Raw genomic sequence first — 21,840 nt, 5'->3', positions numbered from 1 at the left:
TTAGCATTTGAGCAATTAAAACATTTATTATTTATTTACTTAAACAGTTCAAGAGTTTTATGTAGAGGTCTATTGAGATAAACAGGCTTGTGTTTCTCCCTTGCTGTCTCTAATTAGCGGTTTTACCCAGGATACATGTTTTATACGCTTGACAATTTACACTGACACTGTGGGAAATGATCATCACAAAGGATGAGAATGCTGCTGACCTGGCCTCCAAATTCACTAGATCACAAACTGATCAAGTATCTGTGGGATGATCCACAGAGGCCCCTCCCCTCAACCCATAGGACCCAAAGCCCCCCCACTAAAACTGTCCTGTAGCCATACACCGACACTCAGAAGACCCATGTCCATTAGTCTGATCAGTCAAAACTGTTTTAGAGGCACATTATACGGAAGGTGGTCATAATGTTACGGCCCGATCGGTACAGTTAAGTTAGATTGTCTAATAACTTGTTGCAGTGTTTTCTAAATTCAACTTATTTCATTATGCAAGTGTTATTATAAAGGAAAAAAAACAACACTCAAGTTTCATGTTTAATTTAATGAGTCTTATTTTTGCTTAAGCAAAACCTGACGCTGTCCTTTAAACATCCAAAAATAACTTACTTAAACATTCAGCATTATGAAAAAAAAAAGAAAAAAAAAAGACAGAGGTCAGTTGTAAAAACCATCCACGTAGAACTACAAAGACATTTCCCTTCAACACCGAAGTCTGCAAGCATGTATTATTACATCGAGGCACAGCCATTAACAGAAAGGGTTTTTTTCCTGGTGTGCACGGAGAACATTCAGTAATGTACTATTGAAACTCTTAACATAATTTAAAGACGTCTGGACTTTACATTCTGAGTCAGAGTCGTGCTGTAGAACCAGACATATGGAAAAGAACATCAACAATCATTAATACGGGTCTTCACAGTTAATCTGCTATTTGGCGTCAAACCAAATAAATCTTTACTGGAACTATCATTATTATAAGGTGCATGCCTTATAAAAGCAATAGCAGAGGAATGGAGGGTTTTAATGGTAACATGTTAGTCTTTAATACCACGTAAAGGAAGAGAGAAGACTCTATGTCACAATCCCAGTGTGCGAACAACTCGCAAGTGAGACAACGCTCTCAAAGCAAGTGAGAACAAAAAGCATTTCCCTGTCATTTTTCATCAACATACCACATTTTTCAAATATCAAAAAAGCCCATAGGGAAGAACTACCATGAAGTCCCTTTGTTTTTCCAGTATAGATTCAGTGTGAGAGCACCTCAGCGGTACATGTACTGATGTGAAGATCAAACAAGTAAAACATTAAAAAGCAGATTCCCAAAAGATTTCCTTTTTTTTTTTTTCTAGTTCACAATACAACATTATTACTGGGTGTGCCCATGTTAGGTATTCTACTTTTATGGCTGCACATGAAAACGTCACGACAGAGCTTTCAGCTCTGCATGGGGTCCAGGAACTCTTCTTCAGTGATGTGCTCCAGCTTCCTCAGGACCATGTGTGAACTGGCTGGTGGGTAGTCCGCTACGGGGAAGTGGGCCATAGGGTGGCCGTTGGTTGGAGGGCCCTGGAAGGAGCAGCACAGGGTGCGCAGGAAAGGCAACAGCTGGGTGATGGAGGACAGGGAGCGCTCAGTGAGGAGGGGGAACTGCAAGGGCTCCGTGGAGGATTCCTCACTCAGCCCGTTCAGGGTCTGAAAGGACAGGAGAAGACATTGCAATCACAGCTCAGTGTGGGCGGCACAGACCTGAATAACTCTTGGCCAATTCAGTAATGGCCATAGAGGTGGAGCGTGAGTGGAGCTGAGGCAAGTGGGTGAGACAAATATAGGGAAATATCTAAAGAGACATTATGTACCAGGCTGTAACTTATTTCTTATTAATATTAACACTGACTTGTTTTTGGAGCCTCCTTGTGGCCATTTGAGGAACGACACGTTGTCTTAATTTTTGAGCCATGGTGTGAGACATCTATTAACTATTTATAATTTTTTTTAAATCAATATAAATTTGACACAGGACTCCACCAACTTTATTAGGATAGAATCATGTTGTAGGACCGTAACACATACACATGTTATTTTGTCATAGATGTGGCTATCGCTGCAGCTCATTGGCACATGTGATGAGGCTGGTGCCTCTTTTGAGTTAATCTCTTCTAACTCTATGTAAAAGAACTAAAGCAGCTTTCACACTCACATGAGGTTTGATTTGAACTTGCCTTTAAGGCTACACAATTATTCATCATGTTAAAGCAAACGTCTATATTTTTATTGCACTACGTTTAAACAAACAATGTTCGAACAGTTTTCAGTGCAAAACCTTAACTTTTAAATTAGAATAAATTCTTAAAAATAAAAACCTGTTGTCAGGGTTGCCGATGGACACGGACGTACTTTGGAGTGTGATGCTGATTTTAGATGTGTGAACAGATTTGAACAAGTTATATGCAAAGCTGCACGCTTTGCATATAACTTGTTTCACTTCACTCGGCCTGAATCCAGAACAAGTCCTTGTCAGTACACCGTGTAACTTGAGGCTCCCGCTCAGAGGCGCACTCGTTTTAGGCAGCTTACTGATGCCTAAACCTTGCATTCGCCCCCTGGTGGTTCGGCAGACTACAGGTTGAGAAACCGCTTGATTCGATTTGCACTAGTGCATTATAAATGTAAATATCGCAGACGATTTTATTGTGGCAGCCAAAATCGTGATCACGATTAAAATTCAATTAACTGTGCAGCCTTATTTGCCACGATGCAAATGATACCCATATGTTAGCAAGTGCAGATTAGTGAGTCCTGTGCTTATTTCAAGCTTTACATCAACATGACTCTTGACCCTACAACGCTCTGCATTGTGAGGCAGTTTTGACACACATACATACACACATAATAAACAACAATAACTTACCCCATAGCGCTGCTGGATCCCTTCCACCACTCGAACAACATGTGGTATGCATTCCTGCTCGCCTTCGATCAGCGCCGTCTCTGGACCGCTGTAGCGGTTTACATCCACCTCAGGGACAAATGCCCAGCGATACCTGCAAGTCGAACAGACAGTTACATAAAACAGACAAGAAAACAAATTAACCAGTCGATACCTAATCTAATTTCGAATGTAAGCATGGGTTCGTGCGACTCAGGCTCTTACATCTGAAAGAGTGGTATCCTCTCTGAAGGGAAAGCCAGGGAGGTGTCCAGAAACTTGCAGGCTGACAGGTACATGTCCAACTCTGACTGTGAGAAGTTCACTAGTGTATTGGTCCTGTCCAGGGCTCCACGTACCACTTTAGCCAGTCTAGGTAGCACATAAGGAGGCAAAAAAAAAAATGTAACAAGATATTCAACATGAGAGTTTCAACTGGGCGTCAGTGAAATACAACTGTGAATTAACTCACTTTGAGGTGTCTTTATCCGCCTGCAGAGCCTTCTCCAGACGTGTGAAAGTGCGAATCTGGAAATGGAAATTGAAATTAACAGAACTTACAGAAAACTGACCCTCTGTATCAAAGCAACCGCCAGAAGACTGGATCTCACCAGTTCTGTGACCATTATAGGCCATAGAGACGTCAGATGCTGGGACGAGATCCGCAGCAAGAGAACCCGAAACATCAGGAACATCTGCGCCGAGGCAGCGGGGCTCGGGTTCGTCCGCAAAACCTCAGTGAGGCGCTCTGAACGTAAGGGGAAGGTCACAGTCAGCGTCAAGGTCTGTTTTTAAATCTAGAATGAATCCAATCACATAAATATCAAGTAACAACCCCTCCCACCTTGGATAAGGGGCAGGTAGAGATGATATTGGTCGAGTTCACCGCTGAACATGGCGAATGCCTGGCGTTTCAGCAGCATGGGCTTCTGGTCGACGTTGTTGAACAGTTTCAGGGAGCCACTCTGCATGCCTGCAGCAGGAATAAAGGAAGATTTGTGAAAGACAATATTAAACAAGCATTTATGTGGAATTGTAAACTACTGTAATGATCTGAAAATAAATGATGTGCTTTTCTTTACAAGGCTGATCGTGTATCCCTATACAGTCATTTGACTTTCTTCAGACTCAAAAAATAAATGCATAAAATCCTTCTCTATCTTAGCATAGCTTTTATCTTTAGATTGCAATAATGTCTTTACAGCAGGGGTCTTCAACGTTTTTTTAAGGCCAAAAACCCCAGTCTGAATAGAAATAAAGTAGTGACCCCCTACCTACTAGATGTGTTCTATATTAAACTGGGCCTAGTGCTATTTCTAAATATACATTATTATTTGCATTCAATATTAAGGTATTCAAATAATACACAGGTTCAAATATCCATTTTTTTTTTTTTTTTAATTTCAAACGTGCGATAGTAGGGTGGCTGTGCATCTGCAGTATATACATATATATATATACATATATATATATACATACATATACATATGTATATGTATATATATATGTATACTGCAGAGTACTGCATATACAATATAACAATAATATGTATATTATATGTATATATGTTAATATATAGTGTATATATAAATATATATATATATATATAAATATATAATGTATTATGTATATATATATGTTGTATATATTATATATATATATATATATATATATATATATATAATAAAACTAAGCGATCCATTTTGTGACTAGCTCAGCAGCAATAGGGGCGGGGCCTACTGTGTACAGGAGGCTTAGATTGGCAGGTCTCAGCTCTCACCTTCTGCCTCCATTTATAAAATATGTTAGATTCATGTTAATGTGTATTTAAAGAAATTTATATTTGTTGGGGAAAATATAAAAAAATATATAAAAAAAAAATCTTATCAACCAAAAATTTTGCGACCCCCCCTGCAGTACCGCCGTGGACACCCGAAGGGTGGCGGACCCCCTGTTGAAGACCTATGCTTTACGGAATCAAACGTTTCTTAGAGGCCATACTCACTCATGAGGTCTTTAAACACGGTCTTCTCGTGAGTCAGCAGGTGATCAATGATGGATTTCCAGCTAAAAACAACACAAGTAAGTCAACAGACATTTGATGATGTCAAAGTCATGCGTGTAATACTGTTTAAGCATCGTAATAATGCTCTACACTTGGTTTGAGAATCCAAATGTACTAACTTGTGTGTACAGGAGGCATCCATGGTGAAGAAGAGGGGGTCCATGTAAAGCTCGAAGACTTCTTTCTTCCAGGCCCTTTTGGTGTAGGCGTACCCACTCAGGCTGCTCAACAGCCGGGAGCCCGCTTCAAAGCTGGGCATGTTGTAGGCACTGCAAGAAGGGAGATCCCCAAGTTAACCCCAAAAGACCGACGCCGTACATGGAGGCAGCCGTGCGACAGCGGCAGTCACCTGTGGTTCTTCAGGTAGGGGAACACGTAGTACATGAGGCGAGAGATGAGAGGGACCGCTTTCTCCTTCTCATCGCTGCGATACACCATGTCCAGAAGCGGTGCCAGGATCTACACGGAGACGACGTGTGTTAAGTAGCACCTATTGCTCATTCATGTATATGGATTAGAACAGTAAATACACAACATCCATCCTACCTCAGCCAGAAGCACAAGAGCCTGCACGCTGTAAATTGAGGGAGCAGAGGAGGAGACCATGGTGCTGGCTTGGGCCGCTGACTCTGACAAGGAGAGGGACATAAGTGAAAGTTATTTCTCAGTTTTTTTTACTGCTACACTGACTTGAACGGCGTAAAATGGGAGAACCATCTGACTGTGTCGCCGTATAGGACAAGCATTAAAGTCTGTACAGTCTGAATTATCACCATGCCCAGATGTGTAATTGCCCGTCTGGGATAAATAAAGTTTTTTATTTTTTATTCTGATTCTGATTACACAGAAGAACAGTGACTGAAACTCTCTCCGAGGTGCAAAGTTACTTCATTCAAAGCTCAGGTTTACATGACAGAATCCATTTCTGTCCACAACGTTCTCTTTCTTTCACTCTCAGTTTGAAGCCCATAATTGTATCATACGTCTGGCACATAGTTTAAATGTTGTAGATTAAAGTCAGCAGACTGACCCTCTTAACAGAAACAGGTGGCATCTGTTTTTCCCACCGTGCTTCCATAGTCAATGGGCAGAGCTCTACTTTTATGTACACTACCAGTCAAAGGTTTGGACACTCTTCTCATTTAGTTCAATGAGAAGGTGTCTCCAAACTTTTGACTGGTAGTGTATGTCCATTCACAGGAATACTGAGCCTAATAATAGCAACAGTAGTTTATATGGCAAGAGGAGCGATTTGTTCTGCATCTGATTGAGGAAGTGACACTATTACATGACATAGATGTTGACAGTTACCACAGTGGTCTCCATCCATGTCTGCATCATCAGGTTCTTCTGCTTCTGGGCAAACCTGCGGCTGGTTCTTGACCTCCAGGCTGCGGCTGAGCCAGCTGGTCTGCTCTAAAGATGAACCGGCGATGCCTCCTACCGCCTCGAGGATCCGCTGAGTCACCTCCTGCATAACGATCGAACCATTAACATCACCACAGCATCCTGTCGGCTCTCAACCAACAACTTAGCAGACATCTGCAAATGGTAACACGATGCTGCTTCTCACCTGCAGATCTTTACTGTCCTTCTTGCTGTCCACGTTTGGGAGTCGACTGACGAAATCATTCAGGATTCTGAAAGACGTGTTACATCATGTTGAATTAAATGTCGTTATAGTCGTTTTTCTGTTAAGGTCAAACTACGTTTGAAATCACCTTCTAACATGGAATTAATAAACATGTTTTACAACAGAGTGAGGATGAGAACTGACCCCAGTAGCAGGAAGTGTCCGGGTGGGGCCAGGTTGAGCTGCACAGACTCCCGTAACAGACTGAGTAGAGGAGCAACGTTTTCCTGCAGAGCCTGAGCTGAAATACTGCAAACAAAACAAGGGGTTGTCATCAGAGTGAGAATTTCAAGAAATATATTAAGTCAACCTGCACTGTGTTCCTCCACTTACCTCTGGATGTAGGCGTAGCTGAATTGCAACATGGGTATATCGACCAATGCTGACTTCTGGTGAAGAAAAAAAAAGATAGATAGAAAATTGGATTAAAAGAAAAAAAAATCACAAATAATCTTGATTGTTTTTACTTGTATGTATGATTATGTACCTGTTCTCCCTTGAGCTGATGTGGTTTTTTCACCACCTCTTTGATCAGTTGTAGAACGGTGTCCGTATGTAAGGTGTTGAGGGATTTCACCAACTCCACGATGGTTAGACGAGACTCACTGGGCACAGGTAAGACCTGAAGGAGAATAGAGTGTGAAGATGTCAGCAGGTTTCCTAAAGCTTATAAAATTACTTACACAGATCAAGTATAACATGATGATGATGTGTGTGAGTCTGTGTCAGGCTGCATCCTGCTGGACTGCTGCTGATTGAATTGTCACAAGATGTTACTTACTTCTCCTGTCAGTGGTTTCAATGTTGTGTGTATATACAACCCGGTCTTTGTTTGTAGCTACACAGCAGCACTTACTTTGTTTTTATGCCTCCTTTTACTCTTCCTGTTGCTCCACACTGCTCCCAGTGAAGCCATCAGCTGCACGCCATACTGCCCTGTCAGAGGGAGCAAGAACTCCAGTATCCTCTGCCTCAAGATCTAAACATGGACACATAGGAAATGAATAAAAACCACAACATTTTTTAACCATTCTGCATCATCAACAAACGCAGACAGCAGGCATGACACTGCGTGCCCTACATATGACTAATAATAGTAAAACACACCTTGGTGCTTTTGAAATAGACGGAGGTAGAAGTGTGCTTGTAGCTCTGGGCGGAGTCGGTTGCGCGCCTCTGAAACTCTTCCCTCATCACCACACCCCACAGCAACGCCATACTATTAAGCATGTGCGGCAGTGCCTCAATCACGGCATTGCGCGCGTTACGGATGTCCACAGGATCGCAGGCGACGAGGGTCTGACAGAGGGAGAAAGAGGGAAGCATGAAATAATCATAGTTACTAGACGTGTATATAGTTTGTTTTGTGTGTGTTCAGTTTACCCTCTTGCTATCCAGCAGACAGTAGTGCGTTATGGTTGTCAGGCCTTCTAGCAGGGTCAGAGGGTAGTCAGGGGCTATGTTCTCCTTCCTCCCGCTCAGGCTGATCAAAATTCAAGAAAAGAAATGAAATAAGCAAAACCATCCTCACTGCACCAGAAAGCATCTCCAGCACCAACATGAAGAATCCCATGTTATATAGGTTTATCATATAATTAAAGATCATGCAAGACCTAGCACTGAAGGTTACTGTTTATTCAGGGTACCTCTGGTTTGTCTTTCCTCCGTCATGCTCGTACAGCTTCACCAGTTCGTCCAAGTTCAAGCAGATCTGGCTGATGAGCGGAGACACGATGATGCCTAGCGAGCGTCCCAGGTACGGCAGCGAGGTGCACAGCAGCGACACCCAGTGGGGGTGCATGGCGTAGCCGTACTGAGGCTGCAGAGCTCTGGCCGCGGCAGAAACAAACATGCCCTGGGCCGTGATGGGGTGGCTTTGGACGTACTGGCCCGCCTTGATGGACTGCTGGAAAAGGACCGCAGTTTGCCACTCGCGAGCGAGGGAAGAGCTGCCCGCTGAGGATTCGCGGGGCTCCCCGGCCTGACCGCCGGGCCCGGGCGCTGAGGCCACCCCACCCGGCCACACGTGGTGCTCGAGGACTATGAGAGCCTGCAGCAGCTTGAGTAATTCCATTTGTAAAGGGTACTGCTCTGATCCCCCTCCTGCCTCGAGGTTCACCAGACTCTCCTCTGACAGGCCCCTCTGCTCATCAAGGAGCTCCGCGCTTTTGGACGACCCCTTGTCCGTTCCCCTCTGGCTGATGTACATAGATGCCGAAAGCGTGAGCAGGGCATACTGCTGCACTTTACAATCTGAGAGGAGCTTGCGGATGAACTCCAGATTGGCCTTGCTGCCTTCTTGTTGCACTGTGGAGCCGAGTTGCTTCACCATCTGAGTCAGCACCTCCACGCTCTTCACCTGGACCTCCCTGTTTCCCTGCAGGTCAAGAGGACTCAGGCTCAGGTAGGAAGGGTAGTGAGAGCGCAGAAATTGGAGGCACAGGGACACCAGCAGTTCAATGAGCAGGGATGGGGGCACAGATGGGGAGGAGGAAGGGGACAGCAGACCGCCGTAGAACCCTTTACCATCCAGGGCCTGCTGGTGCCGCTGCAGAAGGTTAGAGACCAGGTTTAGATGCGAAGCGGAGCTCGTGTCAAGGGACGTGGAGGAGAGGGCGTCCACTAGAGGGTACTGAGCACTGCTCCTCAGGAGGCTGTCAAGCAGTGCCAAGCCTTGGAGGAGGAGGCGCCAGCCTCCCGGCACAGGGTAGAGCAGCACATGGCGGAACAGAGAGTCGATGGCCTCTCTCTTCTCACGCTCCTGCTTCAACAGTCGAGACCTGGCCATGGCCTCCAGCTCTAAATCGTCTTCATCCTCACTCGAGAGTGAATCGGACGCTTGCGTGTGCTCCGACTCCGCCCTCCGCAGGCCGTTGACCACGCCTCCGTCCTCAATGCCACGGTACGGAGCAGAGCCTGAACTGGAGTTCTCCGTGGACACTTGGGCGCCGCTGGTGTCGGCGGACTCGGTGTGTTCGCTCTCAACCTCCTCCTCTTCATCTCTGTCCTCCTCTTCTTCCGTCTCTTCACTCTCACTCCTCGATGCCACTAAGGCGTCATCTAGCTTTGCCAGGATCTCTGGTCCGCTCTCTAACTCTGTCCACAAGGATTCCCGGTCCACGATGTTGAGGACATTTAAGGTGGTGACCTCTGCTACCATGCCGTTTGCGGACGACCCAAGGGTTTTGGTGGAGCTTCGACTTCTGTTGTTGAGGACCTTCAGGTTACCTTAAAAAAGCATAAAAGCATTATAACAACTTAACACACACGAGAGAAAGCATAAAAAAGTCAAATTTGGAAAAGTCAAATCCTTACCAACGGTAAGATTTTGTTTGATGCTCTGAATGGAGCAGCGCTGGGTGGACGGATGAAGCAGCAGCAAGAGGATGGGTTCCAGGACACGGATAACGTCATTGAGGGACAAAGCCCTGACCAGCCAGCACTGAGCTGCTGCACTTATTGAACCGTCAGTAGAGCTCAGACTGTTCAACACGACACACAGAGACCTGAGAGAGACACGCAGATTTAAAATGTCAGACTTCGTAAATACAGAAAGGAAACTTTCAAGCTGAAGCTTCTTCTTTACTATTTTTAATTATTTTATTTTATTTTAATGACAACACAGAGCGACAGATTGTTACCATATCAGAGTAGAATAGAATAAAAACTACATACAAAGTATTAAAATTACAAACTAAGAAACCATACAACCATTATGGGATCATGCAAATGATATGACTAGTTATATTAAGGGATAAACAGGAATGTTATTTAAATGCTTATGTCACTAACAAGGACAGAAATCTAACTAAGATACCATTGATTGTGAGCCAAAAGGCAATAACAAGAAAACAGCATGAGAAGGGACAACCTATAGAGAAAATTACTTTTTGTTTTGTTAACAACCGGAATGGACAGAACGGGAGATGTTTAAGACGTCGTTTATCTTAACTGTACTAACCGATCAAAGGAGCGACTGAGGGACATGGTCCTGCTGGTCAGGATCTCCCGGGTCAGGTGCCATAGGACTGTGAAGCGGTGCTGAGCCTCCAGTCTAACCGCCTGGGGAAGAAACGTACAAAACTTTGGCTTATTTGCTCAACTCACCGGATTATTATTAAGCCTATTTGTGTGTCCCAGTTAAATACGTCTAGAAGCCATTACGGCAAAAAAAAAAAAATGTAAATGTGTGAACAAGCTGTTGGTTCAGCATGTCTGCAGGCGTTGATACCTTGTCTTTGTGCTGTAGCGCTTGGCAGATGATGTCTTCGCAGATGGACGCTGACGGAGCCAAACAGTGCAGCCTGTAGAAGAGCTCCACGCAGGAAATGTGCTGCTCCCTGCGCTCTGTGTCCAGTTGATTCCACAGGACCTGGGACACCCTCTGGGTTACACAAAAAAAGACATTGAATATTGAATTTATGCTACTGTTAAAGGCTACAGCATTTTCCTTTTTTAATTTTTTTTTATGTAAACGCTAACCTGATAGAAATCGGTGCTGTCCTCTATGGCGCGAAGCATGGCGGGGTAGATGGGTGGCACTGTGACCATCTGCAGCCGTCCACTCAGGGGGTTGGCTTCGCAGCTCTGGTAGCGTCTGTGCTTGTCCTGAATGACCAGTGCCAAGGACTGGGAATGGTTGATGAGTTCCAACAGGGAAGCCACTGCCGTGTGCTGGATGTTGTAGTCTCTGGACAGGCAGCAGAGTGTCATCAGGGACCTCAGCCACGTTGGCAGGCTGTCCACGTCACCATCTGCAACAAACAAAGATGTTTTAATCAATTACTTGATGGTGGAAACCTGTTCCTGGACTTTAGCATGTGTCCAACCATCGGTGTGCTAACCTGTTTCAGCAAACATGTCTGCGTGAAGAGCCAGAGTCTCCTCTTCGCTTAGGTAGACAGGGAAGGTGGCGCTCTCCAGCAGTAGGTGGCAGGTGGCGATGAAAGCCTGTCGACACGCCTCAGAGATCTCTGCCCGTCCCCGTGGCATGTAGCCGGCCGCCCAGTCCAGACCCCCCGAACGCCCACGCTCCTTTCTCTGCTCCTTTTTCTTTTCAGCGGGAGCCGCCGAGGGCTCGGCCTCGGCCTCAGGAGAGGAGCGGGCTTTGAGTTTATTTGGAGTGAACAGCTCAGTCAGTTTGTCTTTGATTTCACGTCCACCTCTGACACCCAACGAAACCTTCTGATCTACAGGGGAGGAGCTAAGGTCGGGTTGGGGCTCCTCTTCGGGTCCCCTGACATCCTCCACCTGCACCAACAGGTATCTGAAAAGTGGAGTGAAATCACAGTTAATAAAAACGTCCCGTGAAGACCGTTTACCTGACAACCACAACTGGCTCACCTTGTGGTTATAAAGGCCAGGATGTCCTGCAGACACTGTGTCATGGTGTCTATACTGCCTCCCCTTCTCCACACTCCTTCGCTGTCTTTGGTAATTTCATTTCCCGCAGCTCCCGTTTTCATCCCAGGGGGCAGATGCTGCTCTGAGGGTGAGGCGCTGATGCCCAATCCACTGTCTTCTGACCTGAGAGTTGGGTAAACGCCATTCGCAGGTTCCGTCTCATCTTCACCGTTTTGGTTCAGCTCCTGCTCCTCATGGTGCCCGTTGAGCTGAACGGCGCTGCCATCCTTCTCTCCTTCATTCTCTACATCCTGTATAAAATATAAAATAGAAATTATGTAATGAGGCACAGACATATATCAAAAGAAAACCACACAGGCAAACATTTGTAAATGCCTAACCTGAGTCTTTGTGCTTTCCTCTTCTGGTGACTGTAACTCCATCTCCTCTGTGTGTGAGCCTGACTCAGCGTCCATGTAGGCCACGGGCATCTGGATCTTACTGAGGACCTTGAAGCACGCACGCAGTCCCTGTGTGACGTCCTCGAGGCAAACCGCGTCCATGTGGCTGCGCAGAGTCTGCAGCATGGTGCCCAGCATCTCAGGGAGGAAATGTGACTGGATGTCAGCATGGAGCTCCTGTGGAAGAAAATATGTCAAACGTGCCGTTTGTGAACAGGAAGTTCTTCAGGTGCTTAGGTTTCAGTATTTATAACTGTAACTGAGTACTTGAAGGTTGCAAATTGCTTCACTGAGAAGTTCTTTACACTTTATAGGGGACTCAATCTTGTGTAGAAAGTGATTCTATGAATCCCCATAAAGGGTTAACTATTCTTTTCTAATATGATATTCTAGGTTTAAATACGTTGTTTACCAGGGGAAGAACATCAAGGAGGAAAATGATGAGGTTGGACATCTCTGTGACAGAGGGAGGTGGAGGAGGAGGAGGAGGAGGACTGCTCTCCTGCTCAGGAGATGCTGCCGGATCATCTTTGTCGCTGGAGTAAAACAGAGAAATACAAACAGCCAATTATTGTCAACTGATATATGGAAGCAAACGAGTAACGCATTCTTCTTCTTCTTCTCTATTTTCTCCCCCACCCATCGCCATCACAGACTCATCACAGATTCCCCATAACAACTCGGGATTCGGCGTCATACCCGAGAGAAGTGCAGAAGAGCCGGGTCATGTACTCCCACAGGTATTCGCTGTTCATGGAGCTCACGAGCATATTCATCGTCTTTATGATCTCCGATGTGTTCTTGTCCTCTTTTATTTTACTGTTTAAAGAAAACAAAACAAAAAAAAAAGACTTGCGTTGGCACATGTTTCATTCAACAGCGAACATGCAGCGGACCCACTTATGGCTCTCACCTAGCTAACTGGTTGGTTGAGAGTCCTGAGCTGGCGACGCCTTCCTGCCCGAGCACCTCTCGACAGTAGCTGTAGAAAGCTCGGACCACCTCTAGCAGCACCCTGCTCAAGACGGCCGGACCTGAGCGGAAACATCAATGAGGTCATTTTCAATTCTGTCTACACTGCGGACTATACTGCTTAGTTGCTGTGTACCTATCTCCGGTTTATCAAGCAGACTGATGATGATGCGAAAGGGCCTGAGGTAACCGATCACATGTTCCGGGTCGCTTTCCACATCCTTCTGTTTGAGGATGTTAATCAGAGCCTGGAGTCACACACACCAACACATGGGGGAGAAGAGAAAGAGGTGACAAAAACATATTAATGCACTGTTTAGACAGAAGCACATGACAAGCATAATATGTTCCCGCTCAGCTATTTGTATTTCACTTTAGCAAAAACTGCTTATTTGTTTTTGTGCTGTTAATTAGGCTGAAATTAGACAAGAGACGTCTCCTAGTAGGTCAGGTGGGATTATTTCCTGGAGGCTCAGGTTTCAGCTGAGAAATAGATGTTTGCATAAACCCCTGGGAAATGACAACATGCTGTTTTCACACGTTTTTTTATGGATTAGTCAAAGTGAATACAGAGTGCTTGTAAATGGGTTATATTATCTAGAGACAGGACAAATTTTAATTTTGAGTATGTAAATAAAATTATAAATTGTACAACTATACACACTTGTATAACACAAGTGTTATATTTGCATTTTCTATAATTTCTTGACAAACCAGCAGCCTTGTTCTCCCTTGTTTAACATGCAGAACCTTCTTTCCTCTGGCTTTAAATACAAATAGGAACATTGACGTGTGATTAACCACCTACAGTCCTTTTAACAAGTCTGAACATCCTGCTAGGTCAGCAGGCTTTTGTTATAATTAAATAAAGGTGAATCAAATGTGAATTTCTAAACTGCAGGCTTTGCAATTCCACCAATGACTCAGAGAAAACCAAAGTAGAATAATGCAACCAAGATAAGATAAGACATATGGGTTCTGCAGCAGACTGATTTCATCTCTAGAAGGTTACAAAGCATCAACAGGATACCGTTGCTGAGGTGATTGCAACAAAAAAGTGTCCAAGTGGTTAAATATGACAGGAAACGCAGTGAAAATAGTGATCAGGAACTGAAAAAAAAAAACAAGTGACAAGCGAGACATTATCGAGAACAGGACAATAAAACAAAAAGGGAACTGATAAACGTTTCAGCTACCTTCACAAGGAAGTCTCTAGAGTAGTTGTTGAAGTAGAAGGATGAATGCTCCTCTACGGTGGCGGACAGCGTGGGGTGTGGAGCCACCATTCCTCCTTTGATGTCTGTGCCTGAGATCACGTACACATAAAAGACAAACATACGTGAGCGAACACAGAGGGAGTGATTCATTTGACCCATCTGCGATTCGTCGTGTATGAACGGTGCGGACCTAGGAGCCAGGCGTAGAGGCGTCTGTTCAGGGACATGTCTCTTCGGAGCAGCGTGAGAGAAGCTGAGGACACCAGCGTGATCATGTCTTCCGCTCTCAGAGCAATGCTGGGCACGGCTTGGTCCTACAGCAACACACAGAGCAAAAATAGTTACAACATAAAAAAAATATTATAAATAATTATGGTTTATTCCCTAAATAACCTAAATCTAATATTTGCAGTTTTTCCATTTTGATAACCTTTAATTCAGCCAATTAAGTCCTCTAATGCTCATAATATGGTGGCATTGCTGGATCATGAGAGTGAGCAACATTGTGTTTTGCAATCTAATGCAATTACCTCAACAGAGGAAAAAACTAAAGTACGTGGACTTGAAATATCATCTGTAAGGGATCCTGATGGCAACACTAGTAAAACAGATTTTCTCGGTATTTATGTGCATCCTCTCTGACTACTCTAGCAAACAATGGTGCGTGAGATTTTAATGCAATGAAAGAAAACAACATTGTAAGTAAACCTATTTTTTGGACCAAAACCAAAGAAAGTTGTCTGATACGAGGATTGCTTTAAATGGATTCTTGAGGTATTGCCTTAAAAAAATAAGAAGAATCGTGTTCATGTTGATACCTACCATGCACGTGGCAAAAGGGAAAAAGTAGAGCAGGATTTCCAGTGTGTTCCTCTGCACCAAGACATTTGAATCTTGCAGGGAAAGACAAACTGACTTCACCTGGAGGCACACAAAGGTTCAGACGGCTGATGTAGTTTATGATCCAGAGTAAATGTATATCTATACATATATATATACATATGAAGAAAACTCACCACTACACGGTGATCGTAGCCGAGCATGTGTGTTTGTTGACTCAAAGGTGCCATCCGATCAAAATGTGTGACTACGAACACGGAAGCGGGCAGTCGCACCATGGGGGTGACCAGCATGCTGCCCCACAGGGCACCGTAGAAGACCTGCTGGCCCACCAGCAGAGACAACTTCACCAACAAAGCATCCGTCCTGGACAAAAAGGAGAGGAAGAAGCGAACAGATAACTTTTAAAACTATAAAACAAGCAGAGCAGCCTCCAGAGGGGACTGTAAGGTGCAGTTCAGGCGAAACTACGACAAGTCAAAACACCACGTCTGTCAAAGGCTGAGTTGGAAAAGTTTCCCAGCTACTATTCGAGAAAGTTTGTCATTCGCCGCCTTTAAAAAAAAAACAGCTCAAAAAATGGTTAAAAACTAATTAAACCTGTGGACATGTGTGACGTCTGATAAGCACTTCTTTACTGTAAAGTATTACCCACATTTGTCTTTTATTTATTGTACTGAAAAGTTATCTGTTGCTTTTGTAAAGTCTTGTATATGCTGTATGTTTATGTTATGTCTGAGGACTACAGATGGATATGAGCTTGCAGCTAAATCCGACATATTTACACAAGGTCACGTTTGTGTACAGAGTATTCATTCACCTTCGCAGTCCTCACCAAATAAATAACAAATGAATAACAATAAAATAGGAAATCTACCCGTACTTCTGTTTTGTGGTCAGTGACGCATACACCCGTCAATACAGACGCTCGTTTTAAACATTATATGATCCTCTGGGGCTCCAGAGACTCAGAACCTACTTCATGTACTTTAGATGACACCGTGGTCACACGTTCTGTGTTCCCTGATTACTTTGCCCTCTGGCTGTTTAAACTAGTCTGTAAGTTAGTGCAAAAGTAACAAAGCAAGCAGACAGATTAAACTGAAACTGAAATATTCACAGTAAATATTTACAGAATGAGAAAGGAAAGGGAACGAGGTAAAGGTGAAAAGGATGATATCGGTTCAAATACCGATAAACGTGTGTGTTTAGAGGTAAAAACAATAATCGAGTTTTCTGTTGTATTCTTTTGATACTGTGCAGTAACACTGATCAGGCATAACATTATGACCGGAGAAGTGAATAACGTTGACCATCTTGTGACAATTCAACGTTCTGCTTGGAGATTTCTGGACCTGGCATTCTTGTGGATGTTACTTAGACATGTACCACCCACGCACACCAGACTAAGCAACCCCACCCCACAGCGATGACACTCCCTGATGGCAGCAGCCATCCCCAGCAGGATGCAGCCTGACACAGACACACACACACACAAAAACAGTTTAGGAGGAACAAGTTGTTGACCCTGGTACGTACTTGTCATAGACGTCCAGTCCTTCCTCCAGGCCCGGTAGGAGTCCTGTTATGAAGGCCTGAAGACTGGGCAGCAGAGCCCTCTGCAGCGGGAGGTAGTAACGCTCATACAGTTTCAGCAGCACGGGCTTCACTGCAATAGCTGCGTGGGCCAACAGCGGGAACAAGCCCGAGCTGAAAAAATCAGGACATTCTCATCAGGAGCTAAAACTTAACTTAAAAATCTGCACTCACAATAATAATAATAAGGTCAGCCCTCCGTGATGCAGTGAAAGATTTAGGTCAGTTTCTTTTTTCTTTTTTTTACCTGTAAATGAACAGATCCTTGGCCAACCATTTTGTTCCAATGATCTTGAAGATGACCTCGTAGGTCTCCAGAGCCTTGAGGTGCACTCCGCTGGGCAGAGCAGGGTGCAGGCACTGAGCCAGGCGCTTCCCGATGATCAGCCTCTTGGGCAGGAGCGAGTAGCGAAGGTTACTCTGCAGGGCCTGATAGAAAGAATGAAAGAAGACCAAAAAAAAGAAAGAAAGAATTCATCAATGCACGGTTTCATGTTTATCAGATCTCTCCCTCACATTCTTTGTGGACTTTAAGGAGCAGTTCCTCTGCATCAACACGCCGACACTCCAAAGTCAACATCCGCTCTGCAGGTAAATGGAGCAGCGGAACATTTATTGCCCACAATAAATGGTCACGGGAATTAAGCAACACATTTGTATTATCACAGAGAGAGAGGCGATATGAAACAAGAACTTCCTCATATCTACAGAGAACCGAAACACACACACAGCAGCTGTAAAGTCAACGCCCTTAAATTATGTTTACAGAAAAAAGAAAACACCACGGTATATGTCCTGTGGCATGAGGTCATCATCACACTGTACCTTATTGAGCTTGCCCAGGGAGGAGATGAGATCGGCCCACTCGCTCGAAGACTCAAAGTTTCGCAGCGCTTTCTCGATGACTGTCGCATAGCTACGGTAACGGTAGTCATTCTGCAGCTCTAGCTCCTCGGGATCCATGATACGTTAGTCTGATCCCAGCATGTTTAGCACGACGCGACTGGGAAAAGAAAAGAAAAAAATAATAATTAGAAATTGCATATTTTGTGAAAAAAAACAGAAAGCAAATCAGCAGTCGGGCCTGCCTGAAACCTGCTGCGTGCTCCTCCGCCTCTGAGCCTTGTTTATCGCAAACAGAATTAGCCAATTAGCTCGGTTCACTGGCATACACAAGGTCTGAGGCAATGCGGACAAGTACGCTCATTCATGGCCGGTAAGTGTTTGGCCGATGGACCTGTCTCTCTTTCTGAGGAGTCGTTCTAACACAAACTCTGTGGCCCTGCGTACGCCGCCTGAGAAAAACAAGTCGAGGACTGAGCACAAACACAGAGAGGGAACCATGCTGCCTCTGCTCTCGTATTGACCGAAATGTAAAACAGCGTTGATTGATTTGTTTTTAACCTCCTCGGGGCAAAATGGGACAACACAGAACCACCTTCTAGTGTTTTCACAGCAAACAGCAGACACAAGCAATATTGGCATTTCATGAGCTTCCAGTACGGTTTTGGTATCCATCTACTTGTGAGGGAAATTTCTGTCTCTTTGATAAACAGATACTGAGTCTCCAGTTTGGCCTCAAAATAAGGTGAAACAGAGCGCTGAGACTATTTGCAGACTGGACGACCAAAACCCATGAGCCGAGAGACGGCAAATCGAGACACTGCAGTTATAAGTCACATTACAGTAATTGCTCTGGTTCATCACCACAAACCCTCACTGTCACATTAAATCTATCCCCTGAGAATCTGTCAATCTCACAATGCGCATTTAAATCGTCCTGAGGAAAACTTTAAGTAGAAATAAAGGCTTATTTTCAGCAACAAAATTAGAAATAAAATCAAGTGCTAAATGTGTGAGTGAAGAAGTATAGCTTTCTTATTTGTAAGCACCCAAACAGTCGTCTGTGTGCATATAGTATTACGTATTTGAATATAACTAAACAAAGAGATGGGTGGGGGAGTATGAAGTTGGGATTAGAGGAGCACAGACATCTGGACTCCCTGCAGCTGAGCTAAGAGGGTTTTACCGCTGAGAATAAGGCCAGCAACACGTGTTCGGGATGGTGCTGCCTCAACAGTGCCCGACGAATACCGTAAATGTTCAAGTCGAGAGAAGGAAAATTTTGGAGCAGTGCACAAAACCTAAATACACAACAAAAAAAAAAGCTTCTCATTCGCTGCTTCTGTTATGTTTATCTGTCTCCTTTACGTTCAGCTTAAACAGGCAGATTAAAGCATAAAATCAATTTTGCAGACTAAAAAAGTAAGAAATATTTAGAAAATGATGGACAACTCTAAAAAAAAGAGGCATGTTTACAGTCACACTAGCACCAAGAACATGTGAGAACCATCAAATTACGTGAGTATATGGAGAGTAATGAAATAGAGAACCCATGGAGCATCTCTTAATAAAACAAATACTGTGCAGATTTCAAGTAAAATAAGTAAAATACTTGACACATATATTGTCCAGTTCATGTTTGTAGGACTGGACACAGGATTTGACATTTTGGATTTTGGATATTGTCCTTATTTTTTCCTATTAGGCATTTGTGTGAAATCGTGTAATGAATTCTCGAGCTAAGGCAAAAAAACATGTGTTGCAAAGTCTCATCTGACGACCTCTCTCTAATCCGTTGATCCTTGCATCAACGGGAACCGTTCTGTCAAATTCCAAGAGATTTCTTCAAGGCGCTTCTGAAGTATCACAACATAACGCTTCAGGACTTGACTGGCGCACACGAGGAGGAGGCACAAAGAGGAATTAAGTGGCGTGATATAACACCGCCAACAGCCGACCTTCAGTACGATCACACAGGGAGACAGAAGGCTAACCCAGTCCAATACGTCGTTCACTAGTGTTCATCCTGGTTGTTGAATCCTAGAAAAACAGCATGTGATGTCTTATAAATTTACAATAAAGGACTGAATGAGTAATTGTTGAAGGGTAACAATGACGTAATGGTCTTATGATGCATGTAAAGTGTGCGCTCACTGTGCTCTAAGTCTGCAGTTGTGCAGGACGGAGATCTTGTTTGTTTTTTTGTGTGTGATATCTCACCTCACTCCGAATAGCATGTTGTATCAATAGCAGTGCACTGTATATAAGAGATAAGATATTACTGGCCAATAATACTGGCCTGTCATTTACAACTCAGGAAGACAGTGAAGCCACATCCTCTTTTCGCGTTCACGAACTGTGCGCTTTTAGACGTGGTGAAAAGACAAATTTGAATTGTCAACATATTAGATGTAAAAAGTAAACTGGAACAGGAGGTCGAATATATTGAATTGGAAGCTCAAACATTACATCCCTGCATTTTTTAATATACGACACAATTCTGAGGGCAGCAAAACAAAAAAAACATACTGTTGTTTTACTAAAGATGTCAGGCAAAACTGTCCTTTTTCATCATTTTGTGAGCAGCTCTGATTTGACTGTTAAAGATCACCTTTCTGAAAAACTGGAGCAGCTCTTCATCTAACAGCTCAATGTGGCTGTTCCTTTTTTTGTGGCTGTATGTAGTTTAACTTTTTCTGCATTTCCTGCCAACGTAAGGAACCTTTCATGTTTGTGTTTTTTTGGGGAGGGTGACTACTGCCATACTTCATTAATACAGTGACTGCGACACTTGTCGTTTCTTTTGCTGACACACACACACATTTTACAGAAGAACTTTCTTCATCATTACTTTTAAAATACATATCCAGAATTGTCTATTCCATCCCCCCCACACCAGGCACATGCTGGACTTGTGACCTCAGCATTTGTAAATCCCTTTCACTCGCGGATTATATTTTCCCCACGTGCTTTTGTGGCTGCTGGCAGCACTCCTATAAGTGGTTGGAATAAAAAAAAAAAAAAAAAAAGTGATGTCCAGAAATGTATGGCTGATATTACGTAACCAAATAAGGATTCTGAAACCCCTGCTTAATCAGAAGTGACACTCTGATAAACAAATTGTGAAGGCGACGGATAACAAAACGCACGTTCACACTTCCTTCACTGTATGTCCCAGCAAAACAGCAAGTGTGATAAAGACATGCACTTTTACAGACTCGTGTCAGGTTCAGTGGCGTGTGTGCTTTGAGGGTGGACACGCGCTTACAGCACACAGTGAGCCCGTGCGTGGAGCGAATCACCTGACTGACTGACACCACCACCACCACCACCACAGGCTTTTAATGTGACGGTGTTGGATGCAGCACGATCTGCGGCCAAATGACAGCCTCCCGCCACGGCTCTCGGCCTGTGAGAGCCTTTGCTGTGGCATCAGTGGAGCCTAATGATGTGCGCGTTATGTAAGTGCGCGACCTCAGATCACAGGCAGGGTAAAAAAAAAAAAATAGATATATATAACACAGCGTCAAAGACTCTGAAACGGTATTTTACAGAGGTCAAATGTGTGCACAGCAAACAGCACAACATGAAAACAGAATGAGCTAGCTAGTATCAGGTGCATCAATGACTCACCAAGCGAGAAACACGCACAGGATGGGCCGGACAGCACTCGCTTCAACGCGGACTCAAAACAGGAGACAGCCAGGCGCTCCCGGTTCATCTCCCACGCCTACACGGCCGAAAGAAAATTAGGACCTATTTGTCGTGGGGTATGTATTTGTGAAGTCAACCATCCCCGGTGTCTCACAGAGAGAGAGAGAGAGAGAGAGTTGACAGGCGTAACGGGGCGGGATCCTCAAACTCAGCTGATCCAGAGCCGAGCGCGGCCGCACGGCCCACTTCCGGCTAGCGAGGAGGGGTGAGGTGGGAATATGCGA

At 44.3% G+C, this 21,840-nt stretch overlaps 1 protein-coding gene across 1 annotated transcript; it reads right to left on the bottom strand.

Annotated features, from left to right (window-relative positions):
• Positions 1 to 527: 527 nt before the first annotated feature.
• On the bottom strand, positions 528 to 21,751 carry dop1b (DOP1 leucine zipper like protein B). Its single transcript, XM_047600902.1, has 38 exons — positions 21,536 to 21,751; positions 17,885 to 18,062; positions 17,307 to 17,488; positions 17,003 to 17,173; positions 15,640 to 15,829; positions 15,446 to 15,544; positions 14,814 to 14,937; positions 14,603 to 14,712; positions 13,543 to 13,654; positions 13,348 to 13,468; positions 13,134 to 13,253; positions 12,847 to 12,970; positions 12,375 to 12,611; positions 11,974 to 12,284; positions 11,475 to 11,896; positions 11,113 to 11,384; positions 10,862 to 11,014; positions 10,592 to 10,692; positions 9,946 to 10,136; positions 8,277 to 9,858; positions 8,014 to 8,113; positions 7,738 to 7,929; positions 7,487 to 7,609; positions 7,118 to 7,252; positions 6,964 to 7,019; positions 6,775 to 6,879; positions 6,571 to 6,637; positions 6,309 to 6,468; positions 5,544 to 5,626; positions 5,347 to 5,456; positions 5,117 to 5,266; positions 4,938 to 4,999; positions 3,777 to 3,905; positions 3,544 to 3,680; positions 3,405 to 3,460; positions 3,158 to 3,304; positions 2,915 to 3,047; positions 528 to 1,698 (listed from the first exon to the last, which is right to left on the bottom strand). The coding sequence occupies exons 2-38, from the start codon at positions 18,020 to 18,022 to the stop codon at positions 1,441 to 1,443; spliced, it is 6,963 nt and encodes a 2,320-aa protein (XP_047456858.1). The 5' UTR covers positions 18,023 to 18,062; positions 21,536 to 21,751; the 3' UTR covers positions 528 to 1,440.
• Positions 21,752 to 21,840: the final 89 nt, after the last annotated feature.

This window comes from Mugil cephalus, chromosome 12, assembly GCF_022458985.1.
Source record: "Mugil cephalus isolate CIBA_MC_2020 chromosome 12, CIBA_Mcephalus_1.1, whole genome shotgun sequence".
Taxonomy (NCBI): Eukaryota; Metazoa; Chordata; class Actinopteri; order Mugiliformes; family Mugilidae; genus Mugil; species Mugil cephalus.
This window is presented reverse-complemented; position numbering and strand designations above follow the sequence as displayed.

What these genes read in the sequence shown, in the direction of transcription:
- dop1b (XM_047600902.1), bottom strand. Translation starts at nt 18,022, where the DNA reads ATGGATCCCGAGGAGCTAGAGCTGCAGAATGACTACCGTTACCGTAGC. An exon ending in CTCTTCTGCACTTCTCTCGG is followed by an intron (nt 12,971 to 13,133) that starts GTATGACGCCGA and finishes GTTTTACTCCAG; the next exon opens with CGACAAAGATGATCCGGCAG. An exon ending in AGGAAAGCACAAAGACTCAG is followed by an intron (nt 12,285 to 12,374) that starts GTTAGGCATTTA and finishes TATTTTATACAG; the next exon opens with GATGTAGAGAATGAAGGAGA.